Raw genomic sequence first — 24483 nt, 5'->3', positions numbered from 1 at the left:
CTCTCTCTCCTTATCGCTCTCATTCTCTCTCTCTCTCCTTATCGCTCTCATTCTCTCTCTCTCCTTATCGCTCTCATTCTCTCTCTCCCCTTATCGCTCGCATTCTCTCTCTCCTTATCTCTCTCATTCTCTCTATCTCTCCTTATCGCTCTCATTCTCTCTCTCCTTATCTCTCTCATTCTCTCTATCTCTCCTTATCGCTCTCATTCTCTCTCTCCTTATCTCTCTCATTCTCTCTCTCTCTCCTTATCGCTCTCATTCTCTCTCTCCTTATCGCTCTCATTCTCTCTCTCCCCTTATCTCTCTCTCTCTCTCTTCTCTCCTTATCTCTCTCATTCTCTCTCTCTCCTTATCTCTCATTCTCTCTCTCCCGCTCTCATTCTCTCTCCCCTTATTCTCATTCTCTCTCTCTCCTTATCGCTCTCATTCTCTCTCTCTCCTTATCGCTCTCATTCTCTCTCTCTCCTTATCTCTCTCATTCTCTCTCTCTCCTTATCGCTCTCATTCTCTCTCTCCTTATCCTCTCATCTCTCTCTCTCCCTTATCTCTCATTCTCTCTCTCTCCCCCTATCTCTCTCATTCTCTCTCTCCTTATCACTCTCATTCTCTCTCTCTCCTTATCTCTCTCATTCTCTCTCTCTCTCTTATCGCTCTCATTCTCTCTCTCTCCTTATCGCTCTCATTCTCTCTCTCCTTATCTCTCTCATTCTCTCTCTCTCTCCTTATCTCTCATTCTCTCTCTCTCTCCTTATCGCTCTCATTCTCTCTCTCTCCTTATCGCTCTCATTCTCTCTCTCTCTCTCCTTATCGCTCTCATTCTCTCTCTCTCTCTCTCATTCTCTCTCTCTCCCTTATCTCTCTCATTCTCTCTCTCCCTTATCTCTCTCATTCTCTCTCTCTCTTATCTCTCTCATTCTCTCTCTCTCCTTATCACTCTCATTCTCTCGCTCTCCTTATCGCTCTCATTCTCTCTCTCTCTCTCCCCTTATCGCTCTCATTCTCTCTCTCTCCTTATCGCTCTCATTCTCTCTCTCCTTATCTCTCTCATTCTCTCTCTCTCTCCTTATCTCTCATTCTCTCTCTCTCTCCTTATCGCTCTCATTCTCTCTCTCCTTATCTCTCTCATTCTCTCTCTCTCTCTCCTTATCGCTCTCATTCTCTCTCTCTCTCCTTATCTCTCTCATTCTCTCTCTCTCTCTCTCCTTATCACTCTCATTCTCTCTCTCTCCTTATCGCTCTCATTCTCTCTCTCTCATTCTCTCTCTCTCTCCTTATCTCTCTCAATCTCTCTCTCTCTCTCATTCTCTCTCATTCTCTCTCTCCTTATCGCTCTCATTCTCTCTCTCCTTATCGCTCTCATTCTCTCTCTCTCTTATCTCTCTCATTCTCTCTCTCTCCTTATCTCTCTCATTCTCTCTCTCTCCTTATCGCTCTCATTCTCTCTCATTCTCTCTCTCCTTATCACTCTCATTCTCTCTCTCTCTCCTTATCGCTCTCATTCTCTCTCTCTCCTTATCTCTCTCTCATTCTCTCTCTCTCTTATCGCTCTCATTCTCTCTCTCTCTCTTATCGCTCTCATTCTCTCTCTCTCTCCTTATCGCTCTCATTCTCTCTCTCTCTCATTCTCTCTCTCTCTATCGCTCTCTCTCATTCTCTCTCTCTCTTATCACTCTCATTCTCTCTCTCTCTCCTCATTCTCATTCTCTCTCTCTCTCTATCGCTCTCATTCTCTCTCTCCTCCTTATCGCTCTCATTCTCTCTCTCCTTATCTCTCTCATTCTCTCTCTCTCTTATCTCTCTCATTCTCTCTCTCTCCTTCATTCTCTCTCTCCTTATCTCTCTTCTCTCTCTCTCTATCTCTCTTGCTCTCTCTCTCCTTATTCTCTCTCTCTCCTTATCTCTCTCATTCTCTCTCTCTCCCTTATCTCTCATTCTCTCTCTCTCTCCTTATCGCTCTCTCATTCTCTCTCTCCCTTATCTCTCTCATTCTCTCTCTCTCTTATCGCTCTCATTTCTCTCTCTCTCCTTATCTCTCTCATTCTCTCTCTCTCTCCTTCTCTCTCCTTATCTACTCTCATTCTCTCTCTCTCCTTATCTCATTCTCTCTCTCTCTTTCTCTCTCTCTCTCCTTATCGCTCCTCTCAATCTCTCTCCTTATCTCTCTCTTCTCTCTCTCTCCTTATCGCTCTCATTCTCTCTCTCTTATCACTCTCATTCTCTCTCTCCATTCTCTCTCTCTCTATCTCTCTCATTCTCTCTCTCTCCTTATCTCTCTCATTCTCTCTCTCTCCTTATCTCTCTCATTCTCTCTCTCCTCTCTCATTCTCTCTCTCTCCTTATCGCTCTCATTCTCTCTCTCTTCTCTCTCTCTCCTTATCGCTCTCATTCTCTCTCCTTATCTCTCTCTCATTCTCTCTCTCTCTTATCGCTCTCATTCTCTCTCTCTCCTTATCGCTCTCATTCTCTCTCTCTCCTTATCTCTCATTCTCTCTCTCCTTATCGCTCTCATTCTCTTATTATCTCTCTCATTCTCTCTCTGTCCTTACTCCTCATTCTCTCTCTCTCCTTATCTCTCTCATTCTCTCTCTGCTTATCTCTCTCATTCTCTCTCTCTTTCATGCGCGTGTGTCTGAATGATTAGAAATACTCTATGTTAGACTGGGTGAGGGTCAGACCTTCTGTTGGTGCTAATCTCTTTACAGCGCCATTGGGTTGTCTTCATTTATTACAGTAAGGCATCTGCCTAGTGTGACTGTGTGTGTGTATGTGTGTGTATGTGTATGTGTATGTGTATGTGTGTGTGCTTGTGTGCTTGTGTGCTTGTGAGTGTGTGTGCGTGTGCATGCGTGTGTGTGTGTGTGCTGTTCAGCCCTGGGCTTATAAGGATCCTTTCTCTCGTTATGTGCTGTCACTGTGTTTGTCTTCGTCAGAGATGAATTGATATTGTAATTGCTTTTGCAGATCAGCCAAGAAATTGCATGATGATCCCCAGCCCCCAGCCCCCTTTTCCATATTTCCTCTTCTCTCTCCCTCTCCCTCTCTATCCCTCTCCCTCTCCCTCCCCCTCTCTTCTTCTCTGTCTGCATAAACATATCTCTCATCTTTCTGGTGGTTGCTCTCTCTCTCTCTCTCTCTCTCTCTCTCTCGCTCTCTCTCTCTCTCGCTCTCTCTCTCTCTATTCTCCACCACCTCTCCACCACCTCTCTCTCTTTCTCTCTATTCTCCACCCCCCTCTCCACCCCACCTCTCTCTCTCTCGATTCTCCACCCCCTCTTCACCCCACCTCTCACTCTCTCTCTCTTCAGGTTCAAACAGTAGCAAAGAAAGTGTCAGTGATGCCCCCGAACCAGACAGAACCTTTCATAGTCAGCAAGAAGAAACTGGAGTTCAAATGGGGCATGAATGTTCTGGGTGAGAGAATGCTATGGTTCTTTCCTCTCTATTCACTGAGGGGGCAACAATGTCCTGTTCGGTTCAACTCTCTTTCTGTTGATTGGACGGAATACTATTATGTCTATTTCCTTTTGTTTCATTGGTTTAGTAATATTCATCATGTATTCATCATTCATGTTGAGAGAGCACATTGGTTATTTATGAACAGATGATTTAATGTTGTAATGATGTTTTCTGAAGGTTTAATTGGGTTCTTCATCACATTTGGAATGTGCATGGGGAAGATGGGAGAGAAGGGGAAGCTCATGTCAGAGTTCTTCAACATCCTCAACGAGATCATCATGAAGATGGTGGGCATGATCATGTGGTACGTGTCTCTCTGTGTCTTCCTGTCTGTATCTTCCTGTCTGTGTCCCTGTCTGTGTCTTCCTGTCTGTGTCCCTGTCTGTGTCCTTGTCTGTGTCCATGTCTGTGTCCATGTCTGTGTCCCTGTCTGTGTCTTCCTGTCTGTGTCCCTGTCTGTGTCCTTGTCTGTGTCCCTGTCTGTGTCTTCCTGTCTGTGTCCCTGTCTGTGTCCTTGTCTGTGTCCCTGTCTGTGTCTTCCTGTCTGTGTCCCTGTCTGTGTCCTTGTCTGTGTCCCTGTCTGTGTCCTTGTCTGTGTCCCTGTCTGTGTCCCTGTCTGTGTCACTGTATGTCTTCCTGTCTGTCCTCCTGTCTGTGTCCCTGTCTGTGTACTCCTGTCTGTGTCCTCCTGTCTGTGTCTTCCTGTCTGTCCCTGTCTGTGTCTTCCTGTCTGTTTCTTCCTGTCTGTGTCCCTGTCTGTGTCTACCTGTCTGTGTCCCTGTCTGTGTCTACCTGTCTGTGTCCCTGTATGGGTCTGTTTTCCTTCAGTGGAATAATGGCTGCAGTGCTGAAAAACATTCTATAGACAGTGATGAATTCACTGACAGTGATGAATAAGGGGAGGACTGCATACGTGAGAAAAATGGTGGGAACTGGGACCAGGGGCAGAGTGAGGATTGGAAAGGGGAGAAATATAGGGAGAAGAATTCCCTAAGACATGACAGTGTGTGGAATGCTGAGGACTAGCAGGAGTGGGAGCCGAGCAGAAGCCTTTCTGGTTCCCAGGGGGGAGAGGGTGGAACAGGTCCAGAACCTAATGAATCCACAGACAGGAAAGGAGCCACTAGCTGCTCAACAGGCCAGCACAAATCAGAGTGCAGACAGACTGATGCAGGGCGGGACATGGTGAGATCCATGTCCTTGGAGAGCGATGAAAGCTTTGATGCTTTGCAGGACAGTAGTAGTCAGGGAAAAGAGAGAGAAAGGGGGAGAGACAGAGAGACTTCACACAACACTGGCCAATACCACTGAGAGAGAGAAAAACACACATCCCCCTCTCTCTCTCTCTCTCTCTCTCTCTCTCTCTCTCTCTCTCTCTCTCTCTTTCTCTCCCTCTCTTTCTCTCTCTTTCTCTCTCTCTCTCCCTCTCCACCAAAAAGAAGCACATACTCAGGGGACATCTTGATGTGCAGCACATTTTCCAAGGGAACTGTGATCTCCATACCACAAACCCAACGTAAATCACCCATTTTACACACTAAACACATGACTCACTACTAGGCCTACAGAGCTAGCCAAACAAACCGGCATGTATATACAAATAACATGTCATACACAGTACACTAAACACACTGGTCACACATAGTACACTAAACACACTGGTCACACATAGTATACTAAACACACTGGTCACACATAGTACACTAAACACACTGGTCACACATAGTACACTAAACACACTGGTCACACATAGTACACTAAACACACTGGTCACACATAGTACACTAAACACACTGGTCACACTAAACACACTGGTCACACATAGTACACTAAACACACTGGTCACACATAGTACACTAAACACACTGGTCACACATAGTACACTAAACACACACACTGGTCACACATAGTACACTAAACACACTGGTCACACATAGTACACTAAACACACTGGTCACACATAGTACACTAAACACACTGGTCACACATAGTACACTAAACACACTGGTCACACATAGTACACTAAACACACTGGTCACACATAGTACACTAAACACACTGGTCACACATAGTACACTAAACACTGGTCACATAGTACACTAAACACACTGGTCAATAGTACACTAAACACACTGGTCACACATAGTACACTAAACACACTGGTCACACATAGTACACTAAACACACTGGTCACACATAGTACACTAAACACACTGGTCACACATAGTACACTAAACACACTGGTCACACATAGTACACTAAACACACTGGTCACACATAGTACACTAAACACACTGGTCACACATAGTACACTAAACACACTGGTCACACACAGTACACTAAACACACTGGGTCACACATAGTACACTAAACACACTAAACACAAACTGGTCACACATAGTACACTAAACACACTGGTCACACATGTACACTAAACACACTGGTCACACACAGTACACTAAACACACTGGTCACACATAGTACACTAAACACACTGGTCACACACAGTACACTAAACACACTGGTCACACATAGTACACTAAACACACTGGTCACACATAGTACACTAAACACACTGGTCACACATAGTACACTAAACACACTGGTCACACATAGTACACTAAACACACTGGTCACACATAGTACACTAAACACACTGGTCACACATAGTACACTAAACACACTGGTCACACATAGTACACTAAACACACTGGTCACACATAGTACACTAAACACACTGGTCACACATAGTACACTAAACACACTGGTCACACATAGTACACTAAACACACTGGTCACACAAAGTACACTAAACACACTGGTCAAACATAGTACACTAAACACACTGGTCACACATAGTACACTAAACACACTGGTCACACATAGTACACTAAACACACTGGTCACACATAGTACACTAAACACACTGGTCACACATAGTACACTAAACACACTGGTCACACATAGTACACTAAACACACTGGTCACACATAGTACACTAAACACACTGGTCACACATAGTACACTAAACACAGGTCACACAAACACACTGGTCACTGGTCACATAGTACACTAAACACACTGGTCACACATAGTACACTAAACACACTGGTCACACATACAGTACACTAAACACACAGTACTAAACACACTGGTCACACATAGTACACTAAACACACTGGTCACACATAGTACACTAAACACACTGGTCACACATAGTACACTAAACACACTGGTCACACACTAGTACACTAAACACACTGGTCACACATACTAAACACACTGGTCACACATAGTACACTAAACACACTGGTCACACATAGTACACTAAACACACTGGTCACACATAGTACACTAAACACACTGGTCACACATAGTACACTAAACACACTGGTCACACATAGTACACTAAACACACTGGTCACACATAGTACACTAAACACACTGGTCACACATAGTACACTAAACACACTGGTCACACATAGTACACTAAACACACTGGTCACACATAGTACACTAAACACACTGGTCACACATAGTACACTAAACACACTGGTCACACATAGTACACTAAACACACTGGTCACACATAGTACACTAAACACACTGGTCACACATAGTACACTAAACACACTGGTCACACATAGTACACTAAACACACTGGTCACACATAACACTAGTACACTAAACACACTGGTCACACATAGTACACTAAACACACTGGTCACACATAGTACACTAAACACACTGGTCACACATAGTACACTAAACACACTAAACACACTGGTCACACATAGTACACTAAACACACTGGTCACACATAGTACACTAAACACACTGGTCACACATAGTACACTAAACACACTGGTCACACATAGTACACTAAACACACTGGTCACACACATAGTACACTAAACACTGGTCACACAATAGTACACTAAACACACTGGTCACACATAGTACACTAAACACACTGGTCACACATAGTACACTAAACACACTGGTCACACATAGTACACTAAACACACTGGTCACACATAGTAAACTAAACACACTGTCACACATAGTACACTAAACACACTGGTCACACATAGTACACTAAACACACTGGTCACACATAGTACACTAAACACACTGGTCACAAACACACTGGTACACAAACACACTGGTCACACAGTACACTAAACACACTGGTCACACATAGTACACTAAACACACTGGTCACACATAGTACACTAAACACACTGGTCACACATAGTACACTAAACACACTGGTCACACATAGTACACTAAACACACTGGTCACACATAGTACACTAAACACACTGGTCACACATAGTACACTAAACACACTGGTCACACATAGTACACTAAACACACTGGTCACACATAGTACACTAAACACACTGGTCACACATAGTACACTAAACACACTGGTCACACATAGTACACTAAACACACTGGTCACACATAGTACACTAAACACACTGGTCACACATAGTACACTAAACACTGGTCACTGGTCACACATAGTACACTAAACACACTGGTCAACATAGTACACTAAACACACTGGTCACACATAGTACACTAAACACACTGGTCACACATAGTATACTAAACACACTGGTCACACAGTACACTAAACACACTGGTCACACATAGTACACTAAACACACTGGTCACACATAGTACACTAAACACACTGGTCACACATAGTACACTAAACACACTGGTCACACATAGTACACTAAACACACTGGTCACACACAGTACACTAAACACACTGGTCACACATAGTACACTAAACACACTGGTCACACATAGTACACTAAAACACACACATGGTACACTAAACACACTGGTCACACTAAACACACTGGTCACACATAGTAAACACACTGGTCAACATAGTACACTGGTCACACATAGTACACTAAACACACTGGTCACACATAGTACACTAAACACACTGGTCACACATAGTACACTAAACACACTGGTCACACATAGTACACTAAACACACTGGTCACACACTAGTACACTAAACACACTGGTCACACATAGTACTAAACACACTGGTCAAACACAAACTGGTCACACATAGTACACTAAACACACTGGTCACACACAGTACACTAAACACACTGGTCACACATACACTAAACACACTGGTCACACATAGTACACTAAACACACTGGTCACACATAGTACACTAAACACACTGGTCACACATAGTACACTAAACACACTGGTCACACACAGTACACTAAACACACTGGTCACACATAGTACACTAAACACACTGGTCACACATAGTACACTAAACACACTGGTCACACATAGTACACTAAACACACTGGTCACACATAGTACACTAAACACACTGGTCACACATAGTACACTAAACACACTGGTCACACACAGTACACTAAACACACTGGTCACACATAGTACACTAAACACACTGGTCACACATAGTACACTAAACACACTGGTCACACATAGTAAACTAAACACACTGGTCACACATGGTACACTAAACACACTGGTCACACATAGTACACTAAACACACTGGTCACACATAGTACACTAAACACACTGGTCAAACACACTAAACACACTGGTCACACATAGTACACTAAACACACTGGTCACACATAGTACACTAAACACACTGGTCACACATAGTACACTAAACACACTGGTCACACATAGTACACTAAACACACTGGTCACACATAGTACACAAACACTGGTCACACATAGTACACTAAACACACTGGTACACTAAACACACTGGTCACACATAGTACACTAAACTAAACACACAGTACACTAAACACACTGGTCACACATAGTACACTAAACACACTGGTCACACATAGTACACTAAACACACTGGTCACACATAGTACACTAAACACACTGGTCACACATAGTACACTAAACACACTGGTCACACATAGTACACTAAACACACTGGTCACACATACACTAAACACACTGGTCACACATAGTACACTAAACACACTGGTCAACAGTACACTAAACACACTGGTCACACATAGTACACTAAACACACTGGTCAAACACACTGGTCACACATAGTACACTAAACACACTGGTCACACATAGTACACTAAACACACTGGTCACACATAGTACACTAAACACACTGGTCACACATAGTACACTAAACACTGGTCACACATAGTACACTAAACACACTGGTCACACATAGTACACTAAACACACTGGTCACACATAGTACACTAAACACACTGGTCACACATAGTACACTAAACACACTGGTCACACATAGTACACTAAACACAAACTGGTCACACATAGTACACTAAGCACACTGGTCACACACAGTACACTAAACACACTGGTCACACATAGTACACTAAACACACTGGTCACACATAGTACACTAAACACACTGGTCACACATAGTACACTAAACACACTGGTCAAACACACTGGTCACACATAGTACACTAAACACACTGGTCACACATAGTACACTAAACACACTGGTCACACATAGTACACTAAACACACTGGTCACACATAGTACAAACACACTGGTCACACATAGTACACTAAACACACTGGTCACACAAACACACTGGTCACACATAGTACACTAAACACACTGGTCACACATAGTACACTAAACACACTGGTCACACATAGTACACTAAACACACTGGTCACACATAGTACACTAAACACACTGGTCACACATAAACACACTGGTCACACATAGTACACTAAACACACTAAACACACTGGTCACACATAGTACACTAAACACACTGGTCACACATAGTACACTAAACACACTGGTCACACATAGTACACTAAACACACTGGTCACACATAGTACACTAAACACAATGTACACTAAACACACTGGTCACACATAGTACACTAAACACACTGGTCACACATAGTACACTAAACACACTGGTCACACATAGTCACACACTAAACACACTAGTCACACAGTACACTAAGAACACTGGTCACACATAGTACACTAAACACACTGGTCACACATAGTACACTAAACACACTGGTCACACATAGTACACTGGTCACACAATGTACACTAAACACACTGGTCACACATAGTACACTAAACACACTGGTCACACATAGTACACTAAACACACTGGTCACACATAGTACACTAAACACACTGGTCACACATAGTACACTAAACACACTGGTCACACATAGTACACTAAACACACTGGTCACACATAGTACACTAAACACACTGGTCACACTAAACACACTGGTCACATAGTACACTAAACACACTGGTCACACATAGTACACTAAACACACTGGTCACACATAGTACACTAAACACACTGGTCACACATAGTAAAAACACACTGGTCACACATAGTACACTAAACACACTGGTCACACATAGTACACTAAACACACTGGTCAGTACACAAACACACTGGTCACACATAGTACACTAAACACACTGGTCACACATAGTACACTAAACACACTGGTCACACATAGTACACTAAACACACTGGTCACACATAGTACACTAAACACACTGGTCACAAACACACTGGTCACACATAGTACACTAAACACACTGGTCACACATAGTACACTAAACACACTGGTCACACACTAAACACACTGGTACACTAAAACACACTGGTCACACACTAAACACACTGGTCACACATAGTACACTAAACACACTGGTCACACATAGTACACTAAACACACTGGTCACACATAGTACACTAAACACACTGGTCACACATAGTACACTAAACACACTGGTCACACATAGTACACTAAACACACTGGTCACACATAGTACACTAAACACACTGGTCACACACACACTGGTCACACATAGTACACTAAACACACTGGTCACACAAACACACTGGTCACACATACACTAAACACACTGGTCACACATAGTACACTAAACACTGGTCACAGTACACTAAACACACTGGTCACACATAGTACACTAAACACAATGTACACTAAACACACTGGTCACACATAGTACACTAAACACACTGGTCACACATAGTACACTAAACACACTGGTCACACATAGTACACTAAACACACTGGTCACACATAGTACACTAAACACACTGGTCACACATAGTACACTAAACACACTGGTCACACATAGTACACTAAACACACTGGTCACACATAGTACACTAAACACACTGGTCACACATAGTACACTAAACACACTGGTCACACATAGTACACTAAACACACTGGTCACACATAGTACACTAAACACACTGGTCACACATAGTACACTAAACACACTGGTCACACATAGTACACTAAACACACTGGTCACACATAGTACACTAAACACACTGGTCACACATAGTACACTAAGCACACTGGTGACACATAGTACACTAAACACACATAGTACACTAAACACACTGGTCACACATAGTACACTAAACACAATGTACACTAAACACACTGGTCACACATAGTACACTAAACACACTGGTCACACATAGTAAACTAAACAAACTGGTCACACATAGTACACTAAACACACAGTACACTAAACACACTGGTCACACATAGTACACTAAACACACTGGTCACACATAGTACACTAAACACACTGGTCACACATAGTACACTAAACACACTGGTCACACATAGTACACTAAACACACTGGTCACACATAGTACACTAAACACACTGGTCACAAACACACAGTACACTAAACACACTGGTCACACATAGTACACTAAACACACTGGTCACACATAGTACACTAAACACAATGTACACTAAACACACTGGTCACACATAGTACACTAAACACACTGGTCACACATAGTACACTAAACACACTGGTCACACATAGTACACTAAACACACTGGTCACACATAGTACACTAAACACACTGGTCACACATAGTACACTAAACACACTGGTCACACATAGTACACTAAACACACTGGTCACACATAGTACACTAAACACACTGGTCACACATAGTACACTAAACACACTGGTCACACATAGTACACTAAACACACTGGTCACACATAGTACACTAAACACAATGTACACTAAACACACTGGTCACACATAGTACACTAAACACACTGGTCACACATAGTACACTAAACACACTGGTCACACATAGTACACTAAACACACTGGTCACACATAGTACACTAAACACTGGTCACACATAGTACACTAAACACACTGGTCACACATAGTACACTAAACACACTGGTCACACTAAACACACTGGTCACACATAGTACACTAAACACACTGGTCACACATAGTACACTAAACACACTGGTCACACATAGTACACTAAACACACTGGTCACACATAGTACACTAAACACACTGGTCACACATAGTACACTAAACACACTGGTCACACATAGTACACTAAACACACTGGTCACACATAGTACACTAAACACACTGGTCACACACAGTACACTAAACACACTGGTCACACATAGTACACTAAACACACTGGTCACACATAGTACACTAAACACACTGGTCACACATAGTACACTAAACACACTGGTCACACATAGTACACTAAACACACACACTGGTCACACATAGTACACTAAACTGGTCACACAGTACACTAAACACACTGGTCACACATAGTACACTAAACACACTGGTCACACACAGTACACTAAACACACTGGTCACACATAGTACACACACTGGTCACACATAGTACACTAAACACACTGGTCACACATAAACACACTGGTCACACATGGTCACACATAGTACACTAAACACACTGGTCACACATAGTACACTAAACACACTGGTAAACACACTGGTCACACATAGTACACTAAACACACTGGTCACACAAACAGTACACTAAACACACTGGTCACACTAAACAAACACACTGGTCACACATAGTACACTAAACACACTGGTCACACATAGTACACTAAACACACTGGTCACACATAGTACACTAAACACACAGTACACTAACCAAACACACACACATAGTACACTAAACACACTGGTCACACATAGTACACTAAACACACAGTACACTAAACACACTGGTCACACATAGTACACTAAACACACTGGTACACACTAAACACACTGGTCACACACTAAACACACTGGTCACACATAGTACACTAAACACACTGGTCACACATAGTACACTAAACACACTGGTCACACATAGTACACTAAACACACTGGTCACACATAGTACACTAAACACACTGGTCACACACAGTACACTAAACACACAGTACACTAAACACACTGGTCACACATAGTACACTAAACACACAGTACACTAAACACACTGGTCACACATAGTACACTAAACACACAGTACACTAAACACACTGGTCACACACAGTACACTAAACACACTGGTCACACATAGTACACTAAACACACTGGTCACAAACAAACACTGGTCACACATAGTACACTAAACACACTGGTCACACAGTACACTAAACACACTGGTCACACATAGTACACTAAACACACTGGTCAGTACACTAAACACACTGGTCACACATAGTACACTAAACACACTGGTCACACATAGTACACTAAACACACATAGTAAACAAACACACTGGTCACACATAGTACACTACACACTGGTCACACATAGTACACTAAACACACTGGTCACAAACACAGTACACTAAACACACTGGTCACACATAGTACACTAAACACACTGGTCACACATAGTACACTAAACACACTGTACACTAAACACACTGGTCACATAGTACACTAAACACACTGGTCACACATAGTACACTAAACACACTGGTCAAACACACTAGTACACTAAACACACTGGTCACACATAGTACACTAAACACACTGGTCACACATAGTACACTAAACACACTGGTCACACATAGTACACTAAACACACTGGTCACACATAGTACACTAAACACACTGGTCACACATAGTACACTAAACACACTGGTCACACATAGTACACTAAACACACTGGTCACACATAGTACACTAAACACACTGGTCACACATAGTACACTAAACACACAGTACACTAAACACACTGGTCACACATAGTACACTAAACACACAGTACACTAAACACACTGGTCACACATAGTACACTAAACACACAGTACACTAAACACACTGGTCACACATAGTACACTAAACACACTGGTCACACATAGTACACTAAACACACTGGTCACACACTAAACACACTGGTCACACATAGTACACTAAACACACTGGTCACACATAGTACACTAAACACACTGGTCACACATAGTACACTAAACACACTGGTCACACATAGTACACTAAACACACTGGTCACACATAGTACACTAAACACACTGGTCACACATAGTACACTAAACACACTGGTCACACATAGTACACTAAACACACTGGTCACACATAGTACACTAAACACAATGTACACTAAACACACTGGTCACACATAGTACACTAAACACACTGGTCACACATAGTACACTAAACACACTGGTCACACATAGTACACTAAACACAATGTACACTAAACACACTGGTCACACATAGTACACTAAACACACTGGTCACACATAGTACACTAAACACACTGGTCACACATAGTACACTAAACACACTGGTCACACATAGTACACTAAACACACTGGTCACACATAGTACACTAAACACACTGGTCACACATAGTACACTAAACACACTGGTCACACATAGTACACTAAACACACTGGTCACACATAGTACACTAAACACACTGGTCACACATAGTACACTAAACACACAGTACACTAAACACACAGTACACTAAACACACTGGTCACACATAGTACACTAAACACACTGGTCACACATAGTACACTAAACACACTGGTCACACATAGTACACTAAACACACTGGTCACACATAGTACACTAAACACACTGGTCACACATAGTACACTAAACACACAGTACAATAAACACACTGGTCACACATAGTACACTAAACACACTGGTCACACATAGTACACTAAACACACTGGTCACACATAGTACACTAAACACACTGGTCACACATAGTACACTAAACACACTGGTCACACATAGTACACTAAACACACTGGTCACACATAGTACACTAAACACACTGGTCACACATAGTACACTAAACACACTGGTCACACATAGTACACTAAACACAATGTACACTAAACACACTGGTCACACATAGTACACTAAACACACTGGTCACACATAGTACACTAAACACACTGGTCACACATAGTACACTAAACACACTGGTCACACATAGTACACTAAACACACTGGTCACACATAGTACACTAAACACACTGGTCACACATAGTACACTAAACACACTGGTCACACATAGTACACTAAACACACTGGTCACACATAGTACACTAAACACACTGGTCACACATAGTACACTAAACACACTGGTCACACATAGTACACTAAACACACTGGTCACACATAGTACACTAAACACACTGGTCACACATAGTACACTAAACACACAGTACACTAAACACACTGGTCACACATAGTACACTAAACACACAGTACACTAAACACACTGGTCACACATAGTACACTAAACACACTGGTCACACATAGTACACTAAACACACTGGTCACACATAGTACACTAAACACACTGGTCACACATAGTACACTAAACACACTGGTCACACATAGTACACTAAACACACTGGTCACACATAGTACACTAAACACACTGGTCACACATAGTACACTAAACACACTGGTCACACATAGTACACTAAACACACTGGTCACACATAGTACACTAAACACACTGGTCACACATAGTACACTAAACACACTGGTCACACATAGTACACTAAACACACTGGTCACACATACACATGTACACTAAACACACTGGTCACACATAGTACACTAAACACACAGTACACTAAACACACTGGTCACACATAGTACACTAAACACACTGGTCACACATAAACAAACACACTGGTCACACATAGTACACTAAACACACTGGTCACACATAGTACACTAAACACACTGGTCACACATAGTACACTAAACACACTGGTCACACATAGTACACTAAACACACTGGTACACATAAACACACTGGTCACACATAGTACACTAAACACACTGGTCACACACACAGTACACTAAACACTAAACACACTGGTCACTGGTCACACATAGTACACTAAACACACTGGTCACACATAGTACACTAAACACACTGGTCACACATAGTACACTAAACACACTGGTACACTAAACACACTGGTCACACATAGTAACACACTGGTCACAAACACAGTACACTAAACACACTGGTCACACATAGTACACTAAACACACTGGTCACACATAGTACACTAAACACACTGGTCACACATAGTACACTAAACACACTGGTCACACATAGTACACTAAACACACTGGTCACACATAGTACACTAAACACACTGGTCACACATAGTACACTAAACACACTGGTCACACATAGTACACTAAACACACTGGTCACACATAGTACACTAAACACACTGGTCACACACTGGTCACACTAAAACACACTGGTCACACAGTACACTAAACACACTGGTCACACATAGTACACTAAACACACAGTACACTAAACACACTGGTCACACATAGTACACTAAACACACTGGTCACACATAGTACACTAAACACACTGGTCACACAAAGTACACTAAACACACTGGTCACACACAGTACACTAAACACACTGGTCACACATAGTACACTAAACACACTGGTCACACATAGTACACTAAACACACAGTACACAAACACACTGGTCACACATAGTACACTAAACACACTGGTCACACATAGTACACTAAACACACTGGTCACACAGTACACTAAACACACTACACTAAACACACTGGTCACACATAGTACACTAAACACACTGGTCACACATACACTAAACACACTGGTCACACATAGTACACTAAACACACTGTCACACATAAACAAACACACTGGTCACACATAGTACACTAAACACACTGGTCACACATAGTACACTAAACACACTGGTCACACATAGTACACTAAACACACTGGTCACACATAGTACACTAAACACACTGGTCACACATAGTACACTAAACACACTGGTCACACATAGTACACTAAACACACTGGTCACACATAGTACACTAAACACACTGGTCACACATAGTACACTAAACACAATGTACACTAAACACACTGGTCACACATAGTACACTAAACACACTGGTCAAACATAGTACACTAAACACACTGGTCACACACAGTACACTAAACACACAGTACACTAAACACACTGGTCACACATAGTACACTAAACACACTGGTCACACACAGTACACTAAACACACTGGTCACACATAGTACACTAAACACACTGGTCACACATAGTACACTAAACACACTGGTCACACACAGTACACTAAACACACTGGTCACACATAGTACACTAAACACACTGGTCACACATAGTACACTAAACACACTGGTCACACATAGTACACTAAACACACTGGTCACACATAGTACACTAAACACACAGTACACTAAACACACAGTACACTAAACACACTGGTCACACATAGTACACTAAACACACTGGTCACACATAGTACACTAAACACACTGGTCACACATAGTACACTAAACACACTGGTCACACATAGTACACTAAACACACTGGTCACACATAGTACACTAAACACACTGGTCACACACATAGTAAAAACACACTGGTCACACATAGTACACTAAACACACTGGTCACACATAGTACACTAAACACACTGGTCACACATAGTACACTAAACACACTGGTCACACATAGTACACTAAACACACTGGTCACACATAGTACACTAAACACACTGGTCACACATAGTACACTAAACACAAACACTAAACACACTGGTCACACATAGTACACTAAACACACTGGTCACACTAAAAACACACTGGTCACACATAGTACACTAAACACACTGGTCACACATAGTACACTAAACACACTGGTCACACATAGTACACTAAACACACTGGTCACATAAACAACTGGTCACACACACATAGTACACTAAACACACTGGTCACACATAGTACACTAAACACACTGGTCACACATAGTACACTAAACACACTGGTCACACATAGTACACTAAACACACTGGTCACACACAGTACACTAAACACACTGGTCACACATAGTACACTAAACACACTGGTCACACATAGTACACTAAACACACTGGTCACACATAGTACACTAAACACACTGGTCACACATAGTACACACTGGTCACACAAACACACAGTACACTAAACACACAGTACACTAAACACACTGGTCACACATAGTACACTAAACACACTGGTCACACATAGTACACTAAACACACTGGTCACACATAGTACACTAAACACACTGGTCACACATAGTACACTAAACACACAGTACACTAAACACACTGGTCACACATAGTACACTAAACACACTGGTCACACATAGTACACTAAACACACAGTACACTAAACACACTGGTCACACATAGTACACTAAACACACAGTACACTAAACACACTGGTCACACATAGTACACTAAACACACTGGTCACACATAGTACACTAAACACACAGTACACTAAACACACAGTACACTAAACACACTGGTCACACATAGTACACTAAACACACTGGTCACACATAGTACACTAAACACACTGGTCACACATAGTACACTAAACACACTGGTCACACATAGTACACTAAACACACTGGTCACACATAGTACACTAAACACACTGGTAAACACACAGTACACTAAACACACTGGTCACACATAGTACACTAAACACACTGGTCACTAACACACTGGTACACTAAACACTAAACACACAGTACACTAAACACACTGGTCACACATAGTACACTAAACACACTGGTCACACACAGTACACTAAACACACTGGTCACACATAGTACACTAAACACACTGGTCACAAACACACAGTACACTAAACACACTGGTCACACACAGTACACTAAACACACTGGTCACACAGTACACTAAACACACTGGTCACACATAGTACACTAAACACACTGGTCACACATAGTACACTAAACACACTGGTCACACATAGTACACTAAACACACTGGTCACACATAGTAAACAAACAAACACACTGGTCACACATAGTACACATAGTACACTAAACACACTGGTCACACACAGTACACTAAACACACTGGTCACACATAGTACACTAAACACACTGGTCACACATAGTACACTAAACACACTGGTCACACATAGTACACTAAACACACTGGTCACACATAGTACACTAAACACACTGGTCACACATAGTACACTAAACACACTGGTCACACACACACTAAACACACTAAACACACTGGTCACACATAGTACACTAAACACACTGGTCACACATAGTACACTAAACACACTGGTCACACATAGTACACTAAACACACTGGTCACACACAGTACACTAAACACACTGGTCACACATAGTACACTAAACACACTGGTCACACATAGTACACTAAACACACTGGTCACACATAGTACACTAAACACACTGGTCACACATAGTACACTAAACACACTGGTCACACATAGTACACTAAACACACTGGTCACACATAGTACACTAAACACACTGGTCACACATAGTACACTAAACACACTGGTCACACATAGTACACTAAACACACTGGTCACACATAGTACACTAAACACACTGGTCACACATAGTACACTAAACACACTGGTCACACATAGTACACTAAACACACAGTACACTAAACACACTGGTCACACATAGTACACTAAACACACTGGTCACAAACACACAGTACACTAAACACACTGGTCACACATAGTACACTAAACACACTGGTCACACATAGTACACTAAACACACTGGTCACACATAGTACACTAAACACACTGGTCACACATAGTACACTAAACACACTGGTCACACATAGTACACTAAACACACTGGTCACACATAGGGTCACACATAGTACACTAAACACACTGGTCACACACAGTACACTAAACACACTGGTCACACATAGTACACTAAACACACAGTACACTAAACACACTGGTCACACATAGTACACTAAACACACTGGTCACACACAGTACACTAAACACACTGGTCACACATAGTACACTAAACACACTGGTCACACATAGTACACTAAACACACTGGTCACACATAGTACACTAAACACACTGGTCACACATAGTACACTAAACACACAGTACACTAAACACACTGGTCACACATAGTACACTAAACACACTGGTCACACACAGTACACTAAACACACTGGTCACACATAGTACACTAAACACACTGGTCACACATAGTACACTAAACACACTGGTCACACATAGTACACTAAACACACTGGTCACACATAGTACACTAAACACACTGGTCACACATAGTACACTAAACACACTGGTCACACATAGTACACTAAACACACTGGTCACACACAGTACACTAAACACACAGTACACTAAACACACAGTACACTAAACACACTGGTCACACATAGTACACTAAACACACAGTACACTAAACACACTGGTCACACATAGTACACTAAACACACAGTACACTAAACACACTGGTCACACATAGTACACTAAACACACAGTACTGGTCACACATAGTACACTAAACACACTGGTCACACATAGTACACTAAACACACTGGTCACACATAGTACACTAAACACACAGTACACTAAACACACTGGTCACACATAGTACACTAAACACACTGGTCACACATAGTACACTAAACACACTGGTCACACATAGTACACTAAACACACTGGTCACACATAGTACACTAAACACACTGGTCACACATAGTACACTAAACACACTGGTCACACATAGTACACTAAACACACTGGTCACACATAGTACACTAAACACACTGGTCACACATAGTACACTAAACACACTGGTCACACATAGTACACTAAACACACAGTACACTAAACACACTGGTCACACATAGTACACTAAACACACTGGTACACTAAACACACAGTACACTAAACACACTGGTCACACATAGTACACTAAACACACTGGTCACACATAGTACACTAAACACACTGGTCACACATAGTATACTAAACACACTGGTCACACATAGTACACTAAACACACTGGTCACACATAGTACACTAAACACACTGGTCATACATAGTACACTAAACACACTGGTCACACACAGTACACTAAACACACAGTACACTAAACACACAGTACACTAAACACACTGGTCACACATAGTACACTAAACACACTGGTCACACATAGTACACTAAACACACAGTACACTAAACACACTGGTCACACATAGTACACTAAACACACAGTACACTAAACACACTGGTCACACATAGTACACTAAACACACAGTACACTAAACACACTGGTCACACACAGTACACTAAACACACAGTACACTAAACACACAGTACACTAAACACACAGTACACTAAACACACTGGTCACACACAGTACACTAAACACACTGGTAATACGCAGTACACTAAACACACTGGTCACACACAGTACACTAAACACACTGGTCACACACAGTACACTAAACACACTGGTCACACACAGTACACTAAACACACTGGTCACACATAGTATACTACTTACTCTACCAAACAACTCTGGCTCAATGCCATCTTCCTCACAGATCAACACATAGTACACTAAACACACTGGTAATACACAGTATACTAACTACTCTAGCAAACAACTCTGGCTAAATTACATCTTCCTCACAGATCAACACATAGTACACTAAACACACTGGTAATACACAGTATACTAACTACTCTACCAAACAACTCTGGCTAAATGCCATCTTCCTCACAGATCAACACACAGTACACTAAACACACTGGTAATACACAGTATACTAACTACTCTACCAAACAACTCTGGCTCAATGCCATCTTCCTCACAGATCAACACATAGTACACTAAACACACTGGTAATACACAGTATACTAACTACTCTACCAAACAACTCTGGCTAAATGCCATCTTCCTCACAGATCAACACACAGTACACTAAACACACTGGTAATACACAGTATACTAACTACTCTACCAAACAACTCTGGCTAAATGACATCTTCCTCACAGATCAACACACAGTACATCCCTTACACCTCAGATGCTAAGCTTGTGTTGCTATGACCTATGACCTTCTGGAAGAAGCCTCCTCATTAGCAATGTTGTGTCTCCAGGTACTCTCCAGTTGGTATCGCCTCTCTGATCTCAGGGAAGATAGCAGCCATCGGGGACCTGGAGGTGGTGGCTAGACAGCTGGGCATGTACATGGTGACAGTCATAGTGGGCCTAATGATCCACGGGGGCATTATCCTGCCACTCATCTTCTTCTCCGTCACAAGGAAGAGCCCCTTCACCTTCTACTCCGGGATCTTCCAGGCCTGGATCACTGCCCTGGGCACCGCCAGCAGGTAGGGGAGGAACACTCTAGGGGGGGTTGGGTGTGTGTGTGGGGGGGGGGGGGTGTATATACTATGTTTAGATCATTTGTGCTGGTGTGTATTTTCCTTACAGTTTTTCTCAGTCGCTTTGGTGCATTTTTCACATCATCCGTAACATGTGCAAAATAATAAGTGCATTTCTCAGAACTATTTGTACAAACTGCAATATACAATATATATGTTTCTAAAGCTAGTCAGTCACTAAAAATCCTTAGTACATCTCTCAAAAGTAAATATTCATGCCAATGATCATGTCAGTGTCATCAGAATGATAAGTCATTGAGTCATTGTTCACGAACAAGGTCGTCAAAATGTTTAGGCATGTTGTCAATGTAACTGTGTACTTTGACAGTATTACCTGATGTAAACTTAGGCTACAGTTTGGATGACAGTTACTGTATTGAAAATGCACAAGGCTGCACTTCTATGGCATATATCAATTTCAACAGTACTATTTACATATTACTGTATGTGGGTTATTGATTGAAAGAGACTGGACAACCCAAGGGGCACAAAGGAAAAAAAAAAAATTAGAAAGAAACACAGGAAACCACCCCTAAGGCACAACTTTGCCCGCAGCACTGTTGTGCTGTCTCTACACATCCAGACGTTCCTGTCTGTCAGCCCACATATTCTCATCCACATCACACCGGATATTTTCCCTTCCAATGCAACGTGGTAAGAATCTTTTGGAATGCCTTATCCATCCTCTGCAGGCGTCTACTGTGATGTCCTCACATGCTGCATCCATTGCAGCCAGCAGGGTCATCTGTGTGTGTGGTTGACGATCGTACACCTTCCACCTCCATGCTGAAAATAACTCCTCATTTTGCTTAAGGAATGGTGAATAAGGTGGGAGGAATTTTATGAGCATCCTCGGGTGGGTCACAAACCATTGCCTTATGATGTTTGATCGATGGAAACTCACATTATCACAAATGACCACATACTTTGGCAAATCCTCTCTAAACAGACCCCTCTCATCATCAGGAATGAGAGCCCTGTAGAGAGTCTCTAAAAAGTTGAGTAGATGCTGGGTGTTGTATGGTCCTATAAGGGGGATATGGGTTAGGACACCATGCTCCGAAATAGCAGCACACATGGTGATATTTCCTCCCCGTTGGCCTGGCAAATCCACAGTAGCTCTGTGACCGATGATATTCCGACCCCGCCTTCTGCATTTGGTCAGGTTGAAGCCAGCCTCATCCAGGTATACAAAGTTGTGAGAGGGTTCACTTGATTCCAACTCCATTATACGCT

The 24483-nt window shown here is 42.1% G+C and overlaps 1 protein-coding gene across 1 annotated transcript in view; it reads left to right on the top strand.

Annotated features, from left to right (window-relative positions):
• LOC115121665 (excitatory amino acid transporter 2-like) overlaps positions 1–24483 on the top strand; it is a 142037-nt gene that overhangs the window by 103897 nt on the left and 13657 nt on the right. The window contains exons 5-7 of the mRNA XM_065010261.1: positions 3306–3411; positions 3634–3760; positions 22960–23193. Coding sequence (XP_064866333.1) covers positions 3306–3411; positions 3634–3760; positions 22960–23193 — 467 coding nt within the window. The remainder of the gene's footprint in view (positions 1–3305; positions 3412–3633; positions 3761–22959; positions 23194–24483) is intronic.

Source organism: Oncorhynchus nerka, linkage group LG26 (assembly GCF_034236695.1).
Source record: "Oncorhynchus nerka isolate Pitt River linkage group LG26, Oner_Uvic_2.0, whole genome shotgun sequence".
NCBI lineage: Eukaryota > Metazoa > Chordata > Actinopteri > Salmoniformes > Salmonidae > Oncorhynchus > Oncorhynchus nerka.
Note: the sequence above shows the minus strand (reverse complement) of the source record. Positions and strands in the feature narration are given on the sequence as shown.